Source organism: Protopterus annectens, chromosome 6.part0 (genome assembly GCF_019279795.1).
Source record: "Protopterus annectens isolate FY-2018-M chromosome 6.part0, PAN1.0, whole genome shotgun sequence".
Classification (NCBI taxonomy): Eukaryota; Metazoa; Chordata; order Ceratodontiformes; family Protopteridae; genus Protopterus; species Protopterus annectens.
The window spans coordinates 1,717,919,430-1,717,941,648 of record NC_056737.1 but is presented as its reverse complement, the minus strand read 5'-3'; the positions used below and the strand labels follow the sequence as shown (position 1 = coordinate 1,717,941,648).

General features: G+C 41.4%; 1 protein-coding gene across 2 annotated transcripts in view; it reads right to left on the bottom strand.

The window, feature by feature from the left end:
• ALS2 (alsin Rho guanine nucleotide exchange factor ALS2) overlaps positions 1-22,219 on the bottom strand; it is a 2,167,716-nt gene that overhangs the window by 1,578,522 nt on the left and 566,975 nt on the right. For both annotated transcript variants that reach the window (XM_044075110.1, XM_044075111.1), the window contains exon 8: positions 15,355-15,432. In XM_044075110.1, coding sequence (XP_043931045.1) covers positions 15,355-15,432 — 78 coding nt within the window. The remainder of the gene's footprint in view (positions 1-15,354; positions 15,433-22,219) is intronic.

Below are 22,219 nucleotides of genomic sequence, written 5' to 3'. Positions count from 1 at the left end.
ATCAGGATGGCCAAGTCATGTGGCCAAAACTACTGACAGCCCATGTGGTATTCCACTCATTCTTTGCTGCCATACAAAGAGAGAAATGTTTTATGGATTCTATTTACTCTGCTGTGTCCAGCAGTGATCCAGTATGATCACTCTCTTGCTGGACAACAGATGTGACTTTTCCAGGTCAGTGTAAATTCTAGGTTGGTTATGCATAATAAAGTCCAATTCACCCAGAGTCTCCTGTAAAGACTGTAACTGAACTAGGCAATAATCTAAGGGTAACTGTACATGCCCTTAGTCCTACAGAGTGCTGTCACTGGAGCCATTTGGTACACTGGCTAAATCAAAGGGCAAGGACATAAAGTGGAACCATGAGCCTCCTGATACAAACCTTAAACAGCATGTGTGATCTGCCTTAAACAGCATGTGTGATCTGTGCAACTGGACATGTAAGTAGGCACCTTAGAGGTTTAAATGAACCATTAAGGCATGTAGAGTTAGCATAGGAAGTAGTGCCTAACTGTCAACACCTTGAATTTGGGCACTTTCAGGATTTTTTTTTTATTCTTGACTGGATCAAGAATGGGTCTGGTAGCCACCCTGTGGGAAGAATAAAGATGCCATGTTGAAGTTTCAAGTAAGTAGGTAGATGGATGAGTATTCTTGACAGAAAGTCTCCTAGATCCACTAGCTGAAGTGATTTTATCTGGACTAATCCTTTGTACTCTGTATCTTGTAAGTCCTGTCACGCACTGGATCAGAGGTGGGATACTAGACTTCACTTCAGCCCTCTGGATTACCTCTGCATCCTAGAGGGAGGGTGACATGTGGGTAGGCTCGTACAGTAACAGAAGCTTCCTGGCAGTGATGAAGAAGCTTAGCTGTGATGTGCTTCAGCCAAGGGGAAGGGCAGCTTGCAGACAGGAGCTCCATGTGAAAGTGAGGGAGCAGTTTGGCACAGTCTGTCCATTATACATCCCCTTGGGAGGTACCTCAGTATGCATAACAAGGAAAAACAGGATAGGCCAAAATTGCAAAAACAAGGCCCGGTACATGGTTGGACAGCATGTCCCCCCCCCTTTCAAAAGTTCCACAATAGCTGGGGTGGCTCTGATGACGACACTAAGGGAGATAAAAAGAAAGCAATTTATTTATTATTTATTTTACATTTGTTGACTGCGAGTGTCCGGCTGACCTTTTGCCCTTTTTCAGCGGAGGCCCGAGGAGAAAAACTCCAAAGATATACAATGCAATAAAAACAGCAATACAGATAAATTTCAATAAAAATAGCAATAAAGAATTTTGGTAGTTAAACTATGTAAGCTACATACATGTATATTGTTGACAGACAAAACAGTATTCTAAACAAAAAGGAGAATGTTAAAGTAGAATAAGTTGTATGTTTTGGTTTAAAAAGATAGTTGAGTAAATATAAGGTTTTGTAGGCAGAGTAGCAGAAACTTAAAAAGTTACATAAGAATTTCGGTGAGCAGAGTATTGAAGAAGCTTTGGAGGTTGCATAGGATGAAGTAGTTAACAGTAAAAGTTTTAGCAAGTTAGTTTGACTGTACTATAAAAGGTAGGTAATAATCAGGGAGGGTAAGTACAATAGCAGGACCAGTGTTTTTTTAAAGTGGTCTTTGGCTGCTAGCTTAAATTGTTTGGGGTGATTCAGGGACCTTATTTCTAGTGGGAGTTTGTTCCATGCAATAAAGGGATGGTAGGTATACAAGTTGCACCCTGTGCTGGATTTGGGTTTATGGATTTTTAGTAGGTCTTAGGTTGAGCTTCGGAGAAGTCTGGTAGGGGAGTAGTGATAGATGAGAGAAGATAGACTTGGGCAGAAATCAGGCTGATATAGGATGGTGTATGATTTGGAGTTGAGACTGTAAGAACAGGTGAGGTAGTTCGGACCAGTTCAGGTATTTTAAGGAGAGACAGTGATGAGATTTATATGTTTGTTGAGCTGCAAATATAGCTATTTTGTGGTAGGTTGATTCTAATTTGGTAAGTAGGGAGGAGTTCAGATTTGTGAGTACTTGGGAAGAATAGGTTAAGCATGGTAGAAAATAGGAATGTGTAAGATAAATTCTAGCTTCAGTAGTTAGGAATTTATTGTTCCTGTATAGCAGTCCTAGCTTTTGGTGTTTTTTTTTTTGATACAATTGCTAACATGAAGATTGAATTTTAGTTGTCCGTCAATGGTAATGCCAAGGAGTTTTGTGCTAGTTTCGACTTCTTTATGGAGTATTGTTTAGGGACCTTATGGAGAAAGTACAGTTGTGTACACTTGCCATAAATGTAGATGCTTGAGTGTATTTACTGTTGCAGTCATCACACTTGGGTTATTCTGCCAAGGGTAGCCCCTCAATTGGCCCGAATACCAGAGGCTTAACATTTCTGCTTCAGTTGCTGTTGCTTCAGGACTGAAGTCAGGTCGGACAGCAAGCCGATGCCATTGCATCAATTTTTCTTGCCCCAAATGTCAGTTGCCCCCAAATAGGCAGCTAGGTTATGGTGGAAAAACACCACCAGTAAAAAGTAAATACCAATAGCCCTGTAAGGAGTGAGTAAGAGAGAGAGAGAAAGAGAGACAGAAACAAGGGGGCTGGAGGGTAGGAAACCAGGACTGCAACAGTGAATACACTCGAACATCTACATTTATGGTAAGTGTACACAACTGTACTATGTTCTTTGTGTTTCACTATTGTAGTCATCACACTTGGGTTGATTCCCAAAATTGAAGAATGGGTGGAAGCAGTCAAGAAGAGTTGGGGCTGGCTAGTATGCCCTGCAGGACTGCTGTTGCAAAGCCAGTCCTGGATTTGGAAAAGATAAGCAGGTGGTAATGCTTGGTGAAGGTATGAACAGAACTCCAAGTAGCAGCTTCCAGAATGTCCCTGGTAGAGACTCCTCTGAGAAAAGCTGTAGAGGTTGAAGTTGCCCTAGTGGAATGAGTTCTGACCCCCTGAGGGGGTGGTTTCCTATGGTGTTTGTAACAGAAATGGATACAGTGTGCTATCCATTTGGAGATGGTTTGTTTTGATATGGCCTTGCCCTCTGCCCCTGGGTTGTGAAGCTGACTAGTAATTGGTCAGACTTCCTGAAGGGTGCAAGTCCTATCAAGGTAGAATCTGAGCTGTCTGTGCACATCTGAAGAGTGCAGGATCCTTTCCCCCTTATTTTGAGGATTAGGGAAAAAGGTGGGCAAATGGATAGATTGGTTGACAGCCACACTGGAAACCACTTTAGGCATAAAAGTAGGGTTAGTCCTGAGGGAGACCCTGTCAGCATGAAAAATAATGAAGGGTTCCACAGCCATAAGTGCTTGTAGCTCAGACACTTTTAGCTGAAGTGATAGTCAGAAGCAAGGCTGTTTTCCAAGAGAGGAATTTTAATTCTGCTGATGCTGCAGGCTCAATGGGGGGTAGCGTGAGCTTTTCCAACAGAAAATTAAGGTCCCAAGCAGGGGTAGGGGCTCTTCTTGGTGGCCTTAGGTTGTTAGCCCCTCTCAAGAACGGTTTGAGAGGGTGAGAGAAGAGAGGTGGCTCAGTGCTGTAATGAGCAGAGATGGCAGAGGCATGGATCTTAATGGAAGAGAAGGGCAGGCCTCTTTGGAAAAGGTCTGCTAGGTAATCCAGGATGAGAGATAAGGAGGGTTGTGCTGTATCCGCTCCTTTAGAGTGAATCCAGGAACAATAACTTTTCCACTTATCAGAATAGGATTTCCTTGTACTGGGTCATCTGGCTTCATGTACGACATCCAGTACTTGCTTGCATAGGCTGGCCACTGGAGGAGAATTCAAGGAATAAGCCAGGCTGCAAGGTTCAGGGTCTGCAATTGTGGATGCAAGATCTATCCCTCCTGCTGAGTCAGGAGGGTTGGGATCTGGGGTAGGTGCCGTGGTGGCACCGGTGACAGACTGCGCAGAAGTGGGTACCAGTGTTGGTGGGGCCAGTCTCGGGCAATAAGGATTGCCCTTGGTCTTTCCTGCCTTATCTTGAGTAGTACTCTTGTAAGAAGAGGTAGAGGGGGAAATGCATAGATTGAGAGGTTTGCCCACTGGAAGGATAGGGCATCCACTTTCCAGGCCTTGCTGTGTGGCACCCTGGTGCAGAACTTGCTAAGCTGGTGGTTGTAGGGGGAGGCAAACAGGTCCATGGGGTACCTCATTTCTGGGTCAGAAGGCTGAAGGTGTTGTGATCTAATTGCCACTCATGTAGGTCTAGGAGATTTCTAAGTTGTCAGCCAGAGAGTTTTGTTTGAATAGCAGGAATTGAGCTTGCAGGTGAATATGCATGGCTAGACCATGTTCCAAGGGGTCATGGCTAGCCTGCAGAGTGGGTTCCACCCTGCTTGTTGATATACCACATCACTGTGGAGTTGTCAGCTTTTATTAGAAGGGGTCCCAGTGAGAGTAGGGATCTGAAAGCTGTTAGAGCAAGCTGAACAGCTAGCATCTCTTTTTGGTTGATGTGCAGTTGAATTTGGTTTGGGCTCCAGTAGCCCTGAATGCACCTGCCATCCAGATTTGCACCCCAGGCATAGTATGATGCGTCTGTGTTTAGGGTCTGGGCAGCGTGGGGATATGTACAGGGAAGTCCCTTGTTGTGGTTGCATGCTGCTGCCCACCAAAGAAACTCTTTCCTTAGTCAAGGTATTATAGGTATGATAGTTTCCAGGTCCTGAGAATGTTGGCACCAAAAACTTTTTAAGTACCACTGAAGTTTCCTCATATGCAGTCTGGCATATGGAATTAATAGAATGCAGGAGGCCATGAACACTAGAGTCTGCAGGATTTTCCTTGCGGATAACTGGGTTTTGGTGGCCACTTGAGCGGAGCAGCCCATCAGATAGGCTTGTTTTTCTGGAGTAAGGAATGCCATCTGGGATGCTGTGTCCAAGCTTGGTCCCAGGAATACAAATTTTTGACTGCGGACTAGTTTGGATTTCTTTTCATTGATAGTGTACCCCAGGAAGGTTAGAAGGTCCTTTACAAATGTCAGGTACTCCAACAGCTTTTCCTGACTGCCTGCCTGAATCAGGCAATCGTCCAAGTAAGGGTAAATTTGAATATTTCTCTGTCTGCAATAGGCAATGGCTGGAGCCAGGCATTTTGTGAAAACTCTGGGAGCAGTGGATAAGCAAAAGGGAAGTGCAGAGAGTGGATAATGCATAGATCCTGCCCTGAAACGTACATATTTCCTGCAGGAGTCCCTGATTGGGATGTGCAGATAGCCCTCCTTTAGGTCTAGGGTGGCTAACCGGGCATCTTTGGACAGCATAGGGAGAAGCTGCTGTAGGGTAAGCATTCTGAATTTTAGTACCACCAGAAAGGTGTTTAGAATGGATAGATCTAAGATTGGGCACCAGGTGCCCTCTTTTCTGTTTACCAGGAAAAGTCTGGAATAAAAACCTTGGCCTATCTGTTTTGCAGGAACAGGTTGAATTGCCCTTATGGAAAGCAGGGACTGACCTTGGTTTTGTGCCTCTGCCCACTGGTTTGGAGGAAGGTCTGCAAACGCTTTTGGGGTTGGCAGATTGTGGAAATAAAATTTGTACCCATTGGTTGCTGGTGATGGAGGTCCAGTGTTTTGCATGGTGGGCAAGTTTTCCTCCTAGGGGCATGAGCAATTGGGCAGAGGTAAGGAGTGGAGTTGAGAAGTCATTGTGAATTCTTTCTGTAAGGGGGTTGCTTAACACTCCCTGCTTTAGAAGTGGAGGTACTCCATTGCTTAGATCTCTGCATACCCTGAGACTGTAATCTGGGGGGTCTGTTTCCTCTGGGTCTAGTTTGAGATGGCCTTGAGAGGATTGGAAAGGACCAATGTTTCGAGGGGCAATGCCTACTGAATCATGGAGGATGCACTTGCAAAAAATCTTTGACTGTCTGCATAGACTTAGCCTTTTCTTCCATCTTTTATAAAACCTCTTCTGCTTTGGTGCCAAATAAATTGTCCTTGTTCAGAGGAGCGTCAATTAATTTAGATTTGACATGGTCTGGCAAGGTCTGCTTCTTAAGCCAGGCATGCCTTCTAAGTACAGAACCTGTGACTGATGCACTGCAAGATACTTCTAGGGCATCAAACCCACATTGCAGGGTATGCTTGCTGACATGGCTTGCAGAATGCATAAGCTCCTGTAATTCTTTATTTTCTGCACTGTCAGAAAAGGTGGATCATTTTTGCTTAATAAGTTCCATAGTATGTTGCTGGTATTTCAGCATGTGAAACTGACAATTCAATACTCTAATGGCGAGAGTTGCAGAGGTGTATACTTTTTTACCCCATCTGTCTAAAGCTCAGGAATCCCTGTCCGAAGGGGTGGGATTCTTAGCTGTAGTTGCTTTTATTCCTTTAGGTCCTTGGGAGAGATTTCCTTCAGAAAACCTACTGCTGACCCAAAGGTCTTCTGAAGAGAAATTTGTGAGAGTCGGGGACTCTTTAGTACCTGTCAGGTTTCCTTGGAGCAGGGCTAAAGTATCAGGAGTTAGACTGGATTCCATAAAGACATCATCCACAACATCCAAAACAGGAGGGATAGCTAAGGGTCTGTGCTGTGGTAAATCTAAAAATTCCCTGAGTCTCTTTTTGGACTGAAGATAATCCTGGCATTCCCAGTGGAAATGCTCTCTCAAAGTATGTAGGGTTTCACCAAAAGAAAAATCCTCTGGAGGGAAGGCAGAAGGAATGGATTCCTCTGCATCTGAATCCTCATAGGCAGATAAGGGCATGTCTTCATATTCAGAAACCTCATAGTCATCGGACTCTTGGTCAAATGCAGCTGCTGGGGACAAGTCACTTTTTCTTTTAGCAGGGGAAGACTGGCTTTTCCTAATCAGCATGATCAGGTCTTTTGCCATCTTAAGCATCTGACATTGTGGCAAGGAAGCAGGAGCTTGAATTTGGATCATCATTTTTTTAGGGGTAGCTCATACTCTTGGCTTTAGAAACTCGGTAGTTTTAGAAAGAACTGAAGACGTGAAAGTCGTAGGTTTGTGTTGAATATAGGTAATGCGAACAACTTCCTCAGAAGCCTGTGCCTGCACAGCGGCTCCAGACCCATCCAAGGTAGAGACATCTGCAGGTTCCATAGAGTCTCACGGCATACCAGACTCCAAACAGGTCTTGGTAGCGGCCTGCAAATCCATCGAAAGTGGGCATCAGGGATTGCAAAAGCTCCTCACAGAGTACCAGCGAACTGATGACTAGTTTAACGGAAGCATCATCGGCAGTTTTGGACCTGTGGGATCTGTCTCTGTCTTTTTCCTTATGTTTTTTTCAGAAGATAGGTAGTCGGATGGCTTACCAAAGCCATTTTCGGAATACAGAGATAAAGAATGAAAGTATTTAGCTACAATAAGGGCCTGACGATGAACAGTTCAGGCAATGAACAAAGCACAAAACTGACAGCGAGGTACGTCGTGCTCTGGTCCTAAACAGGTGACGCAGTGAGAATGGAAATCTTGGTCTGGTATTTGCTTTCCACAGGCGAGACAATTGTTAACTTTTTCTGACATTGGTTAGTGCAAGAAAAAAGGATCCGCAACAGTGTACTTAGCTTTAGAAGACTTCAGGATGAATCAATTTCGGAAACAAAAACTCAGGTAGCGGCCGACCGGCACTCATGCAAACTGCTTCTGCTTCAGGCTTCTTAGCAAGAAAGACTGATGTAATGGCGTCAACTGCCTGGTTTTATACACCTGACGTCAGTCCTGAAGTGACAGCAACAGACGCAGAAATACTAAGCCTCTGGTATTCGGGCAGACTGAGGGCTACCCCTGACAGGATAACCCAAGTGTGATGACTGCAACAGTAAAACACAAAGAACATGGAATGTTTAATGTGGTTTGCAGATTTAGGTACAAAGAGTAATAATTTTGTTTTCTTCGAGTTGAGGATGAGCTGATTATTAGTAAGCCATGTTTCTACTGAGTTGAAAGATGTCTGAGTATTTGTTAGGAGTTCTAAGGGGGGAATTAGCAATAGTTATGACTGTAGAGTCATCTGCATATTGGACAATGTCAGATTGAGGACAAGAGGAGTGGAGTGAGTTGGTAAAGATATTAAAGAGTAGAGGTCCAAGAATGTAACCTTGAGGAACACCAGTTCTTACTGAGAGAGGGGTAGATAGTGCCAAGTCCCATCATATTGAATGCAGCCTATCAGAGAGATAGCTAGAGAATCATCCAACCCTATCAGGGAAGAAGTTTAGGTCTACAAGTTTACTAAGTAGCAGTATGTGTGAGACAGTGCCAAAATCCTTAAAAAGGTCAAGGAATAGACAGGATACAAGTCTGTGATCATCTTTTAGCCAGGGCTAAGGTGTTGAGAAATGATAGTAGAGCTGTGGTTGTACTATGCTTGGGATGGAAACCATGCTGTGTTGGAGTGAGAAGTTTTTCTTGTAAGAGATAATGCATAACTTGTTTGTGTATACATTTCTTAAGGATTTTAGAGAGAGGGGAAAGGATAGCGATAGGTTTGAAATTAGATATGTCTGTGGAGTTACCACCTTTATGAATAGGAAGAGTGTAAAACTGTTTCCAGATATAAGGAACTTTAGACTCAGAGAAGGAGCAATCGATTACTATAGATACAGGCATAGCAAATGAATGTGCAGCAATCTGGAAAAAGTAAGAAGGCATATTGTCTGCTGATACAGAGCATGGTTTGAGCTTTGAGAATAGAGTTCTGATACAGTCAGTGGAGATGGGTTTGAGAGAAAAGGAGTTTACTGACATATTGGTTAAGGGGTGTACAGGGAGGTTTGAAATGTTGTTTTGAGAGGTTGGGGTTAAATAGTCTGGAAATGGATTAGATAAAGTAGGTATTGGCAGTTTCTTCAGGTGACTTGTCAGTACATGGGTTTGGTGAAGGTGGATTACCTGGATGCAGTATTTGGTTTATAGCATTCCAGAATTTCTTTGGATCAGATTTTAATGTTTTGGTGGGATTATAATAAAAGTATTTTTTGTCTTTGTTAACAAGTTTTGTCTGATTTCTAAGTTCTTTATACTTTAGGAGATCAGCTGAAGAGATACCCAAGCATGAAACTGGGTCAGTTTGTACAGCATACCTTGAGTATTGATAGAATAATAAGGATATTTTTTTATATGGATGGTTGATTAGAATTGGGAGTGATATTTTGTGGGATGTTAGGAATAGAGGTAGGACCAGGGTTTGGGTGCGTATCACCTGACAAGAGCAGAGTCCTTGAGAAGTAATACGCTTTCATTTTTTTGTGGGTAGTTGTGAAAGTATTTTGTTTTATACTTAGATGTAGTATGGTTGAAAGGAGGAGTTTTTTATTTTAAGGAGTAGTACATTCATTGGAAAGACAGATACAGAGATGACTATGGGTTGCTGAGGGTAAGAAAAGCAGTTTTGGTGAAGGTAGGTGTGGGCTTTATGTATAGGGGTTAAGAGTGTGAGAGGTGATGTTATGTTGTATAGCAGGAGCAGTGCAGGTAGAAGTATGACAGGAATTATTAAGTCTGGCATGTTTGAAGAGAAGGAGAGGGCTTTAATAGGGTGAGTTGGTTGAGAGTTTGGGGAGGAGTTGTAAGGTAGGGAGAAAGTTTGTAGTGGATGTTAGCTTGGTTAACAGGAAGGGGAGGAGTTTGATGGTTGGGAGGGACCTGTGGTTAGGTACAAAGAAAAGGATATGGGGTGGGTGGGAATGGGGCTGGGAGGGGAGTGAAGTTAGCCCGGGCGCAGCGAAGGGGAATGGAGCAAGGCTACACCTGGGAGAGAGGAAAGTACAAAAAAATTAACAATCAGCCAGTACAATCCAGTGTCCAGGGAAGATAGACAGATTTAAGGGCAATTAGACAAGCTAGATTATAAAATAAAAAAGGTCTTTTCTTTTCTGTTTTTACTTTTCTTTAAAAATGAGGAGCTGCAGTTCAGTCAGAAGTATGAAAATAATGTAGTTATGCCAGGGGTTTTAGAAAGGGACGTGCAGTACATTAGGAGTCAATAGAGTACTATTTAAAAAGGAATGGAATATGGTATATGCAAGTAAACTACTGGAGATTCCTATGAAGCAAGGGCAGAAAAGCTAAGTCAAAAGATGGTGCATTTCCACATCAGGTTTTTTGATTCCTCTGTAATTAAGCAGGAGTGGGAGGGATGTGTGCAGGTTCAAGGTGGGAGAGGGAGATAAACACAAAGTAATACAAAGTTGTGAGGCAGAAAAATTGGACTTGGCCAGCTGCTAAGAAAACAAAACCAGGGAAACCAAGCTCAACCAATTCCAGGTCAGTGTAGTGCAGTATCTTCCTAATAACTACAAATCTTGTACTACTAATATAGTACGGTGGGGTGAAAAGGATCATCACTTCTATAGGGAAAAACAATTGAAGTATGGGCTGCAGGTACATAGCTAAACCATTTCCAAGAGAAAGAAAATAGTTTTAAATAATTGACCTAGGAGTACAATAGGAAGAGAAAAAATGGGGGGGGGGAGAGTAGTATGCCCACTTACAGTTAAAGGCTATGGCAAAATGTCTTCAGTTTAGAGGACAGATTAAATATAACTCTAACATACACTAGTGTAGCTGAAAGCACTTTCGTGTTCCACCAATACAGGGTCTCACAGTGCAGGACAACCAGACAGCCTTTGGTTTATCGGAGGTTGGCCAAGACACAAAATAAAACATTTGCTGGGGGTACTGGAAATAAAAAGGAAAAGGAGGTAAATATTAAGAATGAAGTTTTAAATCACTCTTATTACCAAGCAACTAAGATAGAGGATGCAGGGGAGGAGCAGCATCCCTTGTAAGAAACAGCACAATTCTATGAGCAACACAAAATGTAAGGATAGCAGAGAACAAAAAACAAAAGGTAACTGCAGTTGATACCAAGCTATTATAACATACACTGCACTATTATGTATTGTTATAAAGGATATGAAGAGAAAACAGTAACTATTAAGATGCTACACACAATTTAGCATTCTCCACTAAAAGTCAGGAATAATGTTGGTATGCTACAGAAACACAAGTAACTACTACGATGCTACACACAATTCAGAATTCTCCAACTAAAAGTCAGAAATAACAGTGATGTTATGTAGAAACGTGTATCCCTCAGAGGTTACAGTAAGTTCTACTCTAATTGCCAAGAAGGTTACTGATCTAAAAGTACACATATCAACTGACAATATTCACATTAGTGAATAAAGCAGCATTTTACCTGTTGTTTAAAGCCACAATATGCTATGAATATAATTCTATACCGGCATGACGAAAACACAAACAAGTGACCAAACAGAGCTGTTACCAACTAAAAATATGCTTGACAAAAACAAAACATACCATGGGTGAAACTTCACAAAAATAGCAATAAGAATCACAAACAAAAACAATACTAGGTAGTACTTACATGCAAGCACACTACTGGGGATTCCTATGAAGCAAGGTCAGAAAAGCCAAGTCAAAAGATGATGCCTTTCTAGATCAGGTTTTTTGATTCCTCTGTAATTAAGCAGGAGTGGGAGGGAAGAGTGCAGGTTCAAGGTGGGGAAGAGAGATAGACACAAAGTAATACAAGGTTGTGAGGCAGAAAAACTGGACTAGGCCAACTGCTAAGAAAACACAATCAGGGAAACCAAGCTCAGGTAATTTCAGGTCAGTGTAGTGCAGTATCTTCCTAATAACTACAAATCTTGTACTGCTAATCTAGTACGGTGGGGTGAAAAGGACCACCACTTCTATAGGGAAAAACAATTGAAGTATGGGCTGCAGGTACATAGGTAAACCACTTCCAGGAAAAAGAAGGTAGTTTTAAGTAACTGACCTAGGAGTACAAAAGGAAGAGAAAAATGTGTGTGTGTGTGTGTGTGTGGGGGGGGGGGGGGATTACTGTGCACACTTACAGTAAACGGCTATAGCAAAAACTCTTCAGTTTAGAGGGCAGATTAAATATAACTCTAACATACACTACTGTAGCTGAAAGCACTTTAGTGTTCCACCGACGTAGAGTCTCAGTGCAGGGCAACCAGACAGCCTTTGGTTTATTGGAGGTTGGCCAAGACACAGAATAAATAATAATCCACAGCTTTAGATTGCACTGAACAAGATTTGTAGCTGTATATGATTAACAGAACTTGGATTGAACCACACTGCACCACTCTTCAAAAAGTTATGACCCCCTCCAATCAGCTAAAAGTGACAATGATCTTATGTTACCTGCGTTACAAATTACTTCATTATAGTGCTTGTTCTTCTCAGTTTCAATAAATCAAGCTCACACCCACCCCAAATAATCCAAGGAACTCATGTTGCAACCCTTTCACCATGTGCTCACCACTAGTTTTGTTTGACTGTTCCACCTTATTCTCAATCAGATCTTCTATGTCTAAGTCCTTTTTTAAAATGGCTTTATCTGTCTTAGATGAACATCTATTTTGTGTTGCAATATTTTACAACTATTAGCATACATTGACTGGCATGTATATTTCCACACATTTCTCTTACTGTTCTGTATTGTTTGAAACAGGCTTTAACTGAAAGGGAGCGTTAAAGGCCAACAAGTAATACTGTCAAGGGTCCCTTCTAAATAAAGCAGGTCAGAACAAAAGATGACATGAAACAGAAAAATCATTTTATATATATATATATATATATATATATATATATATATATATATATGGTAGTAATTACTGTACCACTGTGTTATTCAGTCAAAAATAAAACCGTACAACAATGCAGCAAACAGCTACTGTTGGCAGCAAGCTATGCTTTAATTTCTGTTACTTCATGTCACAGCCTCAGAAGGATCATCAGAGAATTCAGCCCCTCTTTCAAAAAGATGTTTTACCTGAGTGAACATTAGATGTTTCACTGGGCAAAAAACTACGGGCACTCATAAAATCGTCTAAGACCAGCTTCGAGAGAAAAATTGCACAGGACACTAAGGATAATCACAAGGCTTTCTTTAGTTATGTTGGGAACCTGGGTGGGAATTCCCAGATATGCTCAGAATTAGTCCAAAATGACAAAAAATACACTGAACCCACAGACATTGCCAACATCCTAGCAGACAGGTTCAGCGCAAACTCCCCCCCCTTCCCCATCAAAAGGGCAAATATCTATCCCAGCCGAGTGCTGCCCCCCTGACATCTAAGATGCTCAGGTAAGAGCTGCCCTCTCCAAAGCAAAAAACACAGCATCAATGGGACCAGACGGTGTCCCGGGCTGCGTCCTACATGAACTCCAAGAAGAACTAAACCCAAACATAAAATTACTGTTCAATCTCAGCCTTACTACAGGATATGTACCCAAAGAGTGGCGTACAGCAACAGTGGTCCCTCTCCACAAAGGTGGTGCCTCAACGGATCCTGGAAACTATCGCCCCATAAGCCTGACTAGCTTGGTCTGCAAAGCTATGGAAAGGATCATCATGGACCTCATAAATAAAGATATTGGGTACCTACAGACACTGGATCCTACCCAGTTCGGCTTTGTTAAGGGCAGATCCTGCCTCTAAAACCTGGTTGATTTCTTTGAAACAGTCACCAAGGCCACTGACGAGGGGAAGGTGGTCCACACAGCCTACCTGGACCTCGCAAAAGCCTTTGATACAATACCCCACTCGGGCATTATAGATAAGCTCACCAGCTTAAATATAAACCCCTATTTCACTAGATGGGTTGCAAACTGGCTCAAGGACAAAACCCACATGGTTAGAATTGCTGGAGCCATGTCAGACTCCAAACCAGTTACAAGTGGCGTCCCACAAGGCTCAGTCCTGGGACCTCTCTTGTTCGGTATATATTTCTCAGAGGTACAGGCCAACACAGAAGGACTGTGGCTGACCAAATTCGCAGATGACTGCAAACTGGGCGCCATAATAGACTCTCCAGTCAACACAAACATCCTACAAAAGGGCCTCATAGAAACAGACAACTGGTGCCAGAGCCATGGCCTCAAGCTAAACGCCAAAAAGTGTATAGTCATCCCCTTTGGCAAAAACAAAGCGCCCACAAAATACCACATAGGTGGTAATTCATTAAGTACGGAAGAAGTAATTAGGGACCTGGGGACCCAAGTTGATAGCAATCTCAAATTTGACAACCACGTGGCCAAAGTGGTTAGAAAAACATTTTATATAGCCCACCTAATCATGAACGGATTCACATCTAGATCAGAGGAGGTCATCGTACCTCTTTACTCATCCCTCATCAGGCCCATAATTGAGTACAATGCCCCTTTTGGGATGTACTTTACCAGACACCTGCAGCAACTGGAAAGACCCCAAAAGTACCTCACCAAGAGGATCAAAGGGCTCAAACAGATGCCATATGCTGCCCGGTTAAAGAAACTCCAGCTCTACTCAGTGGCACACTGCCTGCTCAGAAGCGATCTGTGCCTGACGTATAAAGCCATGTCCAACCTGGAATTAATGAACATGCTGCACCTCAGAAAATCCAAATCCCATCGAGCTACGTGCTCGAGAGACTTGAACCTCAGCACTGAAATAAATAGGACATGCTGGAGGGACAGATTCATAACCCAGAGGCTCCCTTCACTCTGGAATAAAATCCCAGTCCAGGTTAGGCAGAGTCCCTCATTGACTCTCTTCAAGAGGAATCTTAATGAGTGGATGGGAGATCGTAGGTTTACCCCGGGTATCACTTCTGTGTCACTGTTAGACAGAGGCACAGTATACTAACCTCGAAAAAGGGCATAGCAAAATTAATTTAAAATGGGTGGCGAAAACCAAACATACTCTGGCTAGGCTTATAAATGCCCTAGGGCAGATAGCCTAATATGAACCTATGAACCTAGGCAATTCCTCTGACAAAATTAACAGTCTGTGGCCTTCCTCTCCTGCTCCTAGGAAAAAGACTGTGTTTTCTCAGACTTAGAAGGTTTGGCTTTGTTTTGAGAGCACTATCACTAACAAATGCTGCACAGCCTAAAAGACTCGACTACTGGACCAATCCGTAGCCAAGAACTTCTCCCTCCCTTTTCTCACATGAACCATGTCTACACAGCTCCATTTACACAGGAACTTTTAGTCATCCTGAAAATAGTACACTAGTACTACACTTACCAAACACATTTCCCAACTACTTAAACTGAGAATGTACTAATAAAATATTACATTAAGTTGCAGCGATTAAGATTTTAACCTGTGGGTGTCTTCATTCTGAGATTCCACAGAAAATGGACATCTCAGATGGGCATTTCCTGTCAGAAAGGTAACAACTGTAATAATCATCTCACTTTACTTACTATAAAAAATCCATATGTGAAATTAGCTGTTTTTGTTAAGAGTGGGCAGTTTTAGTAATTAGTGCACACACAAAGGTACAAAGCAATAATAAAATAGTTTCAACCCAAGTATAAATACCTTGGCAAGACGAGGTACTGTAGACAGTGATTCCTTGTGCCCCAGCTGCCCATAAGAATTGCTTCCCCAAGAATATACCTGTGAAAACAGTGTTTAATGTTACATTCCATGATGCACAAAACCTTACAAATAAGATATCTGCTTGCATAACTTCTTCCCACAGCAGTCCACATTTTCAATCATTAGAAACGCCTGCAATTTCAGCCTTCACAAAGATGTATGCATGACTTGTGGCAGCCTTCTCACACAACAGTAATGGCATTTAATAGATGGATATTTTATAATCACAATCATTTAAATAGCAATGAAGTGAAGCATTACCAACTAGATAACTGGTTAAAAAAATGAAAACATTTTAATCCTTACTTTACTGAATCAGTGCTTTTTGAACAGCCACTTGGTTTATAATACTGGACAGTTTACTAATGAATTTATGAAGCACATGATGTGCTGGCAAGTCACACAACTGGTTTCACTACGCAAGTACCTGTACTTATCACGACACACTCCTAGAACAAGTTTTGTTTTGTCTGTTTTTTAACAGTCCATTATATGTATACAGAAACTACTTTAACTACTTCTGAAGAAAGTAGTTTAACCATTACTTTACAAGTAGATCTTCATGAGGTCATAAACTTGGATTACGCAACAGGGCACACTCGTGGCAACCTTCACTAGCAATATTCACTGGGTACCAAAGAAAATGCCACCCCATACACACATGAAAAAATAGACTGAAGATGTCAAGCAATGCCAGTTTCCATACTAGTGAACAAATGAAGACTTAACTGATGACAGCATGGAGCAGGCAGTATATTTGTGCTATAAACACATGACTACACCCAGAACACAAGATGGCTACACACAATAAAACAGGCTACTGCATACATACATGAATGAATACAAGAAACTGCATTCTCAAATTAAATCAATTCGATCCATCCTCTTAAAATACTTATTTCATCAAATTGAGCTTTATGTGAAACCGCACTCAATTCTAAAACAAGTGCAAGTTTAAAATTAGTACCGGATGGTCTGCAATTACAGATGATGGCGAAACACACAGCCAGTTCAGCATCAATGACCTAAAAAAGCTAGCATGTCACTGAAATATGGCAGTAAACCAGGCTCTCCAGTAAAAACCTATACTGACAGCATCATTGGCTCAAGCAGGTAGCATCTACTCACCTCTTGACAGTGGGAAGACCATTCTCTTCCCACACAACTGGCCTGGATCATTACTTAGGTACAGACACCGTAGTGTGCAGGAAGGGAAGGGCAATGCTGCAATCCTGAGGTGCAAAATCTTTACCCAAAGTGAAAGATGCAAAGTAGTCAGTAATCTTATTCTCATGGATTGCAAAGGTAAACACAAATGATATACAGGACATACTTGTACAGTATTCTGAGCACATGGATGGAAAACTGGGAGATAGATGAACTGAGCAACAGCAAAGAAACCTCTTTAAGGAGGAAAGATAAATTTATCCTAAAATACAGCAAGATCCTCTTTAAAACAAGGCATAGTGCTTTACATGTAACCCAGAGCTTGAAAGTTTTTCAACTGAATGTGATAGACTCTCTAGTGGCTTCCAGTATAAATTTCAGGTCCGCCAATCTGCCTGATTCAAAAGAACAAAACATGTCACATCTTGAAGTTTAGGTCCGAACCTAGTGGTGGATTCTTCACTATAAAAGTTGCTGGAAATGAAGACTGGACACTTAAGGGACGGGTGACAAGTCTACAATGGGCCAAACTTTAGCCTTCCACCAGTTGTGATATGTCAAGTCAGCAAATACATGTAAATTTGATCAAAGAAGGAATGAGGCCAAGAGCGAAACTACAGGTTCATAGGTGTATACTAGGCTAATGACCACCAGGGCTTTTACAGGCGTAGTCATGCAACCGCACCCAACTGTGTCTCCATATAATATGGGCAGTTATTTGGAGGGAAAAGTTAGGAAGTTACTAAAGCTTTTATGGGGGGGGTTGTTAGTTAGGGGATATTTACTTTCAGCCTCTGTCTATAAGAGGCATGGGGGCCAGACCATGGGTGAATTTTCGATTACTCATCCAAAGGTCAGGGTTTTGTTTGAAAACAGTTAAGGATGGACTCTTCTTCACATAGATGGAGCACCTATTCCAGAGCATGTGGATCCTTTGAGAGACATATCTATCTCACCAGCACGTTCTATCTATGCCACAAGCAAAGTTTAAATCCTTTGATTTACTGTTTCTGGCGCTATTCATTTTGCGATGTGCAAAAGGTCCATCAGTGCTCAATCTGAGGATGCCTTATATGCCAACTATACATCACCTCTCACTAACCTGTAGGAGAATGAGTATATAAATAGGGCCTTTAAGATGACCTGCACAGGATAATGTCTTAACCTGGATTTTCTTGGTGAGGAACCTGTGTGGGCATTCCAACTGTTGCATATGTTTGGTCAGGTACATGCCGAAGGGGGGAATGCACTCGATGATGGGGCTGATAAAGGCAGAATAAAGTAGTAGTCCCTTGGACCTGGATGCCATATACTTACATACAAGTTGGGCAACACAGAATGATTTTCTTACTACACTGGCTATGTGATGGTCAAACCCCAGATTACTGTCTATATATGTTGCCAGATCCCCAACTACTGGGTAAACCCTTAGGCTTGTTTTATCAATGGAGTAATTAACCTGGGTGGACTTTTTCGAAAAAGGCACTATAATGCACTTCTTTACATTAGGTTTTAATCCATGGCTTTGGCACCAGTCATTTGTCTGTGGTAGACCCTCTTGCAGGAATTTAGTGTCATGGGGTGAATCTATCACAGCTCCCAATTTGCAGTCATCTGCAAACTTGGTGATTCAGAGGCCCTTGCCATTAGTCTTGACTTCCAAGAAGTAGATGCCAAACAAGAGCGGGCTCAACATTGAGCTCTGAGAAAAGCTGCCGGTGACTGGTCTCTTGGTGGAGGTGTTCTCACCAATCCTGACTTCTGGGGTCCTATCTATGAGCCAAATTGCAATCCAGTGAGTTATGCAAGGATTTATACCCAGTTCAATGAGTCTGTCAACAATATCTGAGTGGGTTATTATATCGAATTCCTTAGTCAAGTCTAGGTAGATGATATGCACGGTTTTCTCATCCATTGCTTTGGTGACCCTCTCAATCAAGTCCAACAGGTTAAGTTGGCATGGCCTTCCCTCGACAAAACCAAACTGGAATGAGTCCAGCATCTATAAGTTACCAGCTTCTTTCCTGATCATTTCAACGATAATTTGTTCCATGGCTTTGCATATCAGATTACTCATACTAATACACCTGTAAGTTCAGGGATCAGTTGATTGGCCACCCGTGTGCAGCCCTTCATTCATGTGGTCATAGCCTGTTTTGAGGCTGTAGTTGAAAAGTGACTCAAGTGGTCCTAATAGGTCATGTCTCAAGTTATTGTAAGAGGCAACTTGGGATACTGTCTAGGTCTACTGAGGCTCCATTTTTGGCCTTAGTGAGTGCCACCATGACCTGCTCCCTGTTAATAGTTGGGGGGGAGGGGGTAGTATGTTAGTAAGGATTTCATGGGAGGAGCATGGGTATGAAGTTAAGAGATGAATTTGTCAGTCAGCAAATTCACTATGCCTCACTACTTGATGAAGGTGGTATAATTTACTACCAGATTAGCATACTACTGTGTAATCTTTAAGGTTCTGAACATAGCTGTAGAAGGCCTTCTGCTCATCTTTGACTAGAAAGACCATCTTGACCTCGTAATTGACCTTCTTGTATTTAATTAGTATTCTTAGTTTCCAGCTTAGCTTAATTAGTGTATTCTTGTCATTATAAGAGTTGCTCTTTCTAATTTTGGCCATGACTTTTTTCCTTTCATTGTATCCGCTGTTAAGGTTAGGATTCTACCAGTGTGATTTGTTTTGGGGGTATGTTTTGAGCTTACTTCTAGTAAGCACAGCAGCCTCTATGCAGTCATTTATGACTGTACACATTTCTGTGAACAATTCCACACAGTAATGTGAAAAACACCAAATTCACGAAAACCAGAATTTTTCTGAACAATTCCACACAGGCTGCTTTGAACTCAGGGTGCTGAATTTTGACCGTCATGTTCCGAACTACTACAGGTTTTGCTGGATTTACCAAGTTGATTTTTATTTTAAAGGAGACAGCTTTGTCATCTGACTTCACCTGTGAGGGTGGGGGAGGGGGGTCAGCACTCTTCTATAATGGTGAATACTAGTATGTTTGATCCATGTTAATAAAGTCCAGAAAATACTGTGCCTGCAAGTTGGAGGCAGTGCATGTTTCTCAGTCTAGAGACGTAGCTGAAGTGTCTAATGAATAGGATATTTGGTTAGATGTTTTAGACAGACCTTTCAGACTTGCACATTTATAGACTTGAGGACAAATAGCAGTCTGTCCTAGGTGAAGAACCTTTTCAACTTTGTCAGTGTAGGAATCTTGGTGGAAGTCTTCCCATCACAGAAGGAAACAGATCACCATATTAATGCAATCTTCTGCAGCTGTGGGCAGCACCATAATGAAGGCTATGAAAGCAAACGAAAGAAGAATGCAGCACTACATACTGAAAACAGCTTACCCAAAGTGTACTGCAGAAACCTCAACATTCCCAAATACCGAGATGTTAACAGCTATTCATTTCAACTACCAAAAACAGCCAAACGTTGTGAGGAAGCAACAGCTGCATAAAGGCTCAATATGTGACCATGCAAAATTTCAGATAAAAATCACCACTCCAAAATGGAACAAATGGATTTACTGTTCCAAACTTCAATGGTACCTCAGCAGTTGTCTTTACCAGTTGTCTTTACAGATGCATACAAACAAAGTGCTTCACATGGTAAATATAAAGATTTAAAGAAAACCAGCCAAGTATGATACAAATTGAAAATGCACCAAAAACAAACACAAGAGGAGTGTGTGGCTAGGAAAATAATTTACTAAGAGCTTCCATCCTAAATGTAAATGGACTTCTTCAGACAGCAAAAAAAAAAAAAAAAAAGAGCACATCTCACACTTAAATGCTTAATTCATATCATGACTCTCAGGTAAAGATTATCATAAGCAAGTATGTTGTATCTCTTAGACTGCCTTCAGGTGGTTCTATTATTTTAACTGCTGTACTTATAAAATATGCATTATGAAAGGAAACACGGCTTTGTTTAAAGTTATTGATGAACAACCTAGGTTTGTATATAATAAATGTAAAACTTTAATAAAAATTTATTAAGTAGGGATTAGCTACTACCAAAGAGAAAGGAACTTTTCTATGTGGTAAACAGCAAGCAGTATATACACAGTGGATCTGCTATTTTTATGTTTTACGCTAACACTAGAATCACTTGCAGCCTATAACAAGGAAGATAACAACAGATCCTGTAGCAGTACTAAAATATTTCAGAAATGTTATACAAGTCTGCATAAAACAGAGAAATATGGAAATCAAGAAAAGGTACAAATGGAAATGTTTATAGAAGAATTAAATATGCTAAGGTCAGAGGTAATGAGGCTCAATTACTAAAAGTAAGGAAAGGAGGAGATGAGATAAAGGTGATTTACAACTTATCCATATGTAAAGTCCCCAGGAAGAGATGAGACTCCTGTGGAAGTTTGGAAACTAGGAGTGGAAAAAATTATAAAGATCGGGAAGGTTTTGTTTAACTGTATTTTAAGAGGAGGAGAAGCACCAACATATTGGAAGACAGCGGTTGTGGCTGTAATACCTAAAGTGGATAAAGATCTATCAGATCCAGCTTCATACAAGCCCATTTCAATCTTAAACCATGATTATAAAGTGTTTACGTCTATAATGGCTAAAAGAATAGTAAAGTTGATGCCAGAATTAATAGATATGGATCAATGTGGCTTTGTGGAGGGAAGGCAAACAATTAACATTAACAGAACACTGATGACCCAGAGGGAAGCAGAATGTAAGAAAATATCACTGTTGTCGATGGGTCTTAATGCAGAGAAAGCATTTGACAGCGTAAACCGGGAGTTTATGAGCAGGGCAACAGAAGCATTTGCATTCCTTGATAAAATTATAAGGTTGTTCAGGAGGATATATGAGGGAACAGAGGCAAAAATTAAAGAGGGTGGGTTCCTATGTTTGAGCAGAGGAACCAGGCAGCAGTGTCTTCTTTCCCCTTTGTTATCTACAGTATATTTAGAACCACTGGCAAAGAAAAAGACTCAGCAATTCAAGGGTATAATTGGTATGGTAGTCAAGACAATTTACAGATAATATGATATTATTTTATACCTGATAAAACCAGAAAAGGACATTTCAGTGTTGTGAAACATTTTGTTGCAGTTACAAATCTTTGTGTGAGACAAAATTAATGAAGCTAAAACAAAGGCAATAGCTGTAAATTATGTACCCACACACAAATTGGTTCAGCAATATCCATATTTATGGGAACAAGATAAAATGAAGTACTTAGGAATATGGATTAAAAAGAATTCTGGTGTAGCAGCTAAGGATACGTGGGAAGAGTCTAAATAACAGATAATACAAAAGCTGAAAAACCGGAAGCTCTGCTTTTTTGATACTGATACAAGAAACCGCAGTTAAAATGTTTCTAGCCCTTTAGTTTTATACACAGGTCAGGCATATTTTTGTCAACCAAAGGAGAAGTTGTGGACAGCAATTAATAAAGAGCTGAAGGATTTTACCTGGCAGGGGAAGACAGCAAGAGTCAAGTGGGATAAACTGATTCTTCCAATAGAACAAGGTGGTTTGGGATTACCCAATTTGAATGCGGTATTTCAGAGCTACACAGTTACGGCTTTGTACAAGGGAAAAGCAGAAACCTATAATTCAAAGTGGACAGGGATTATAA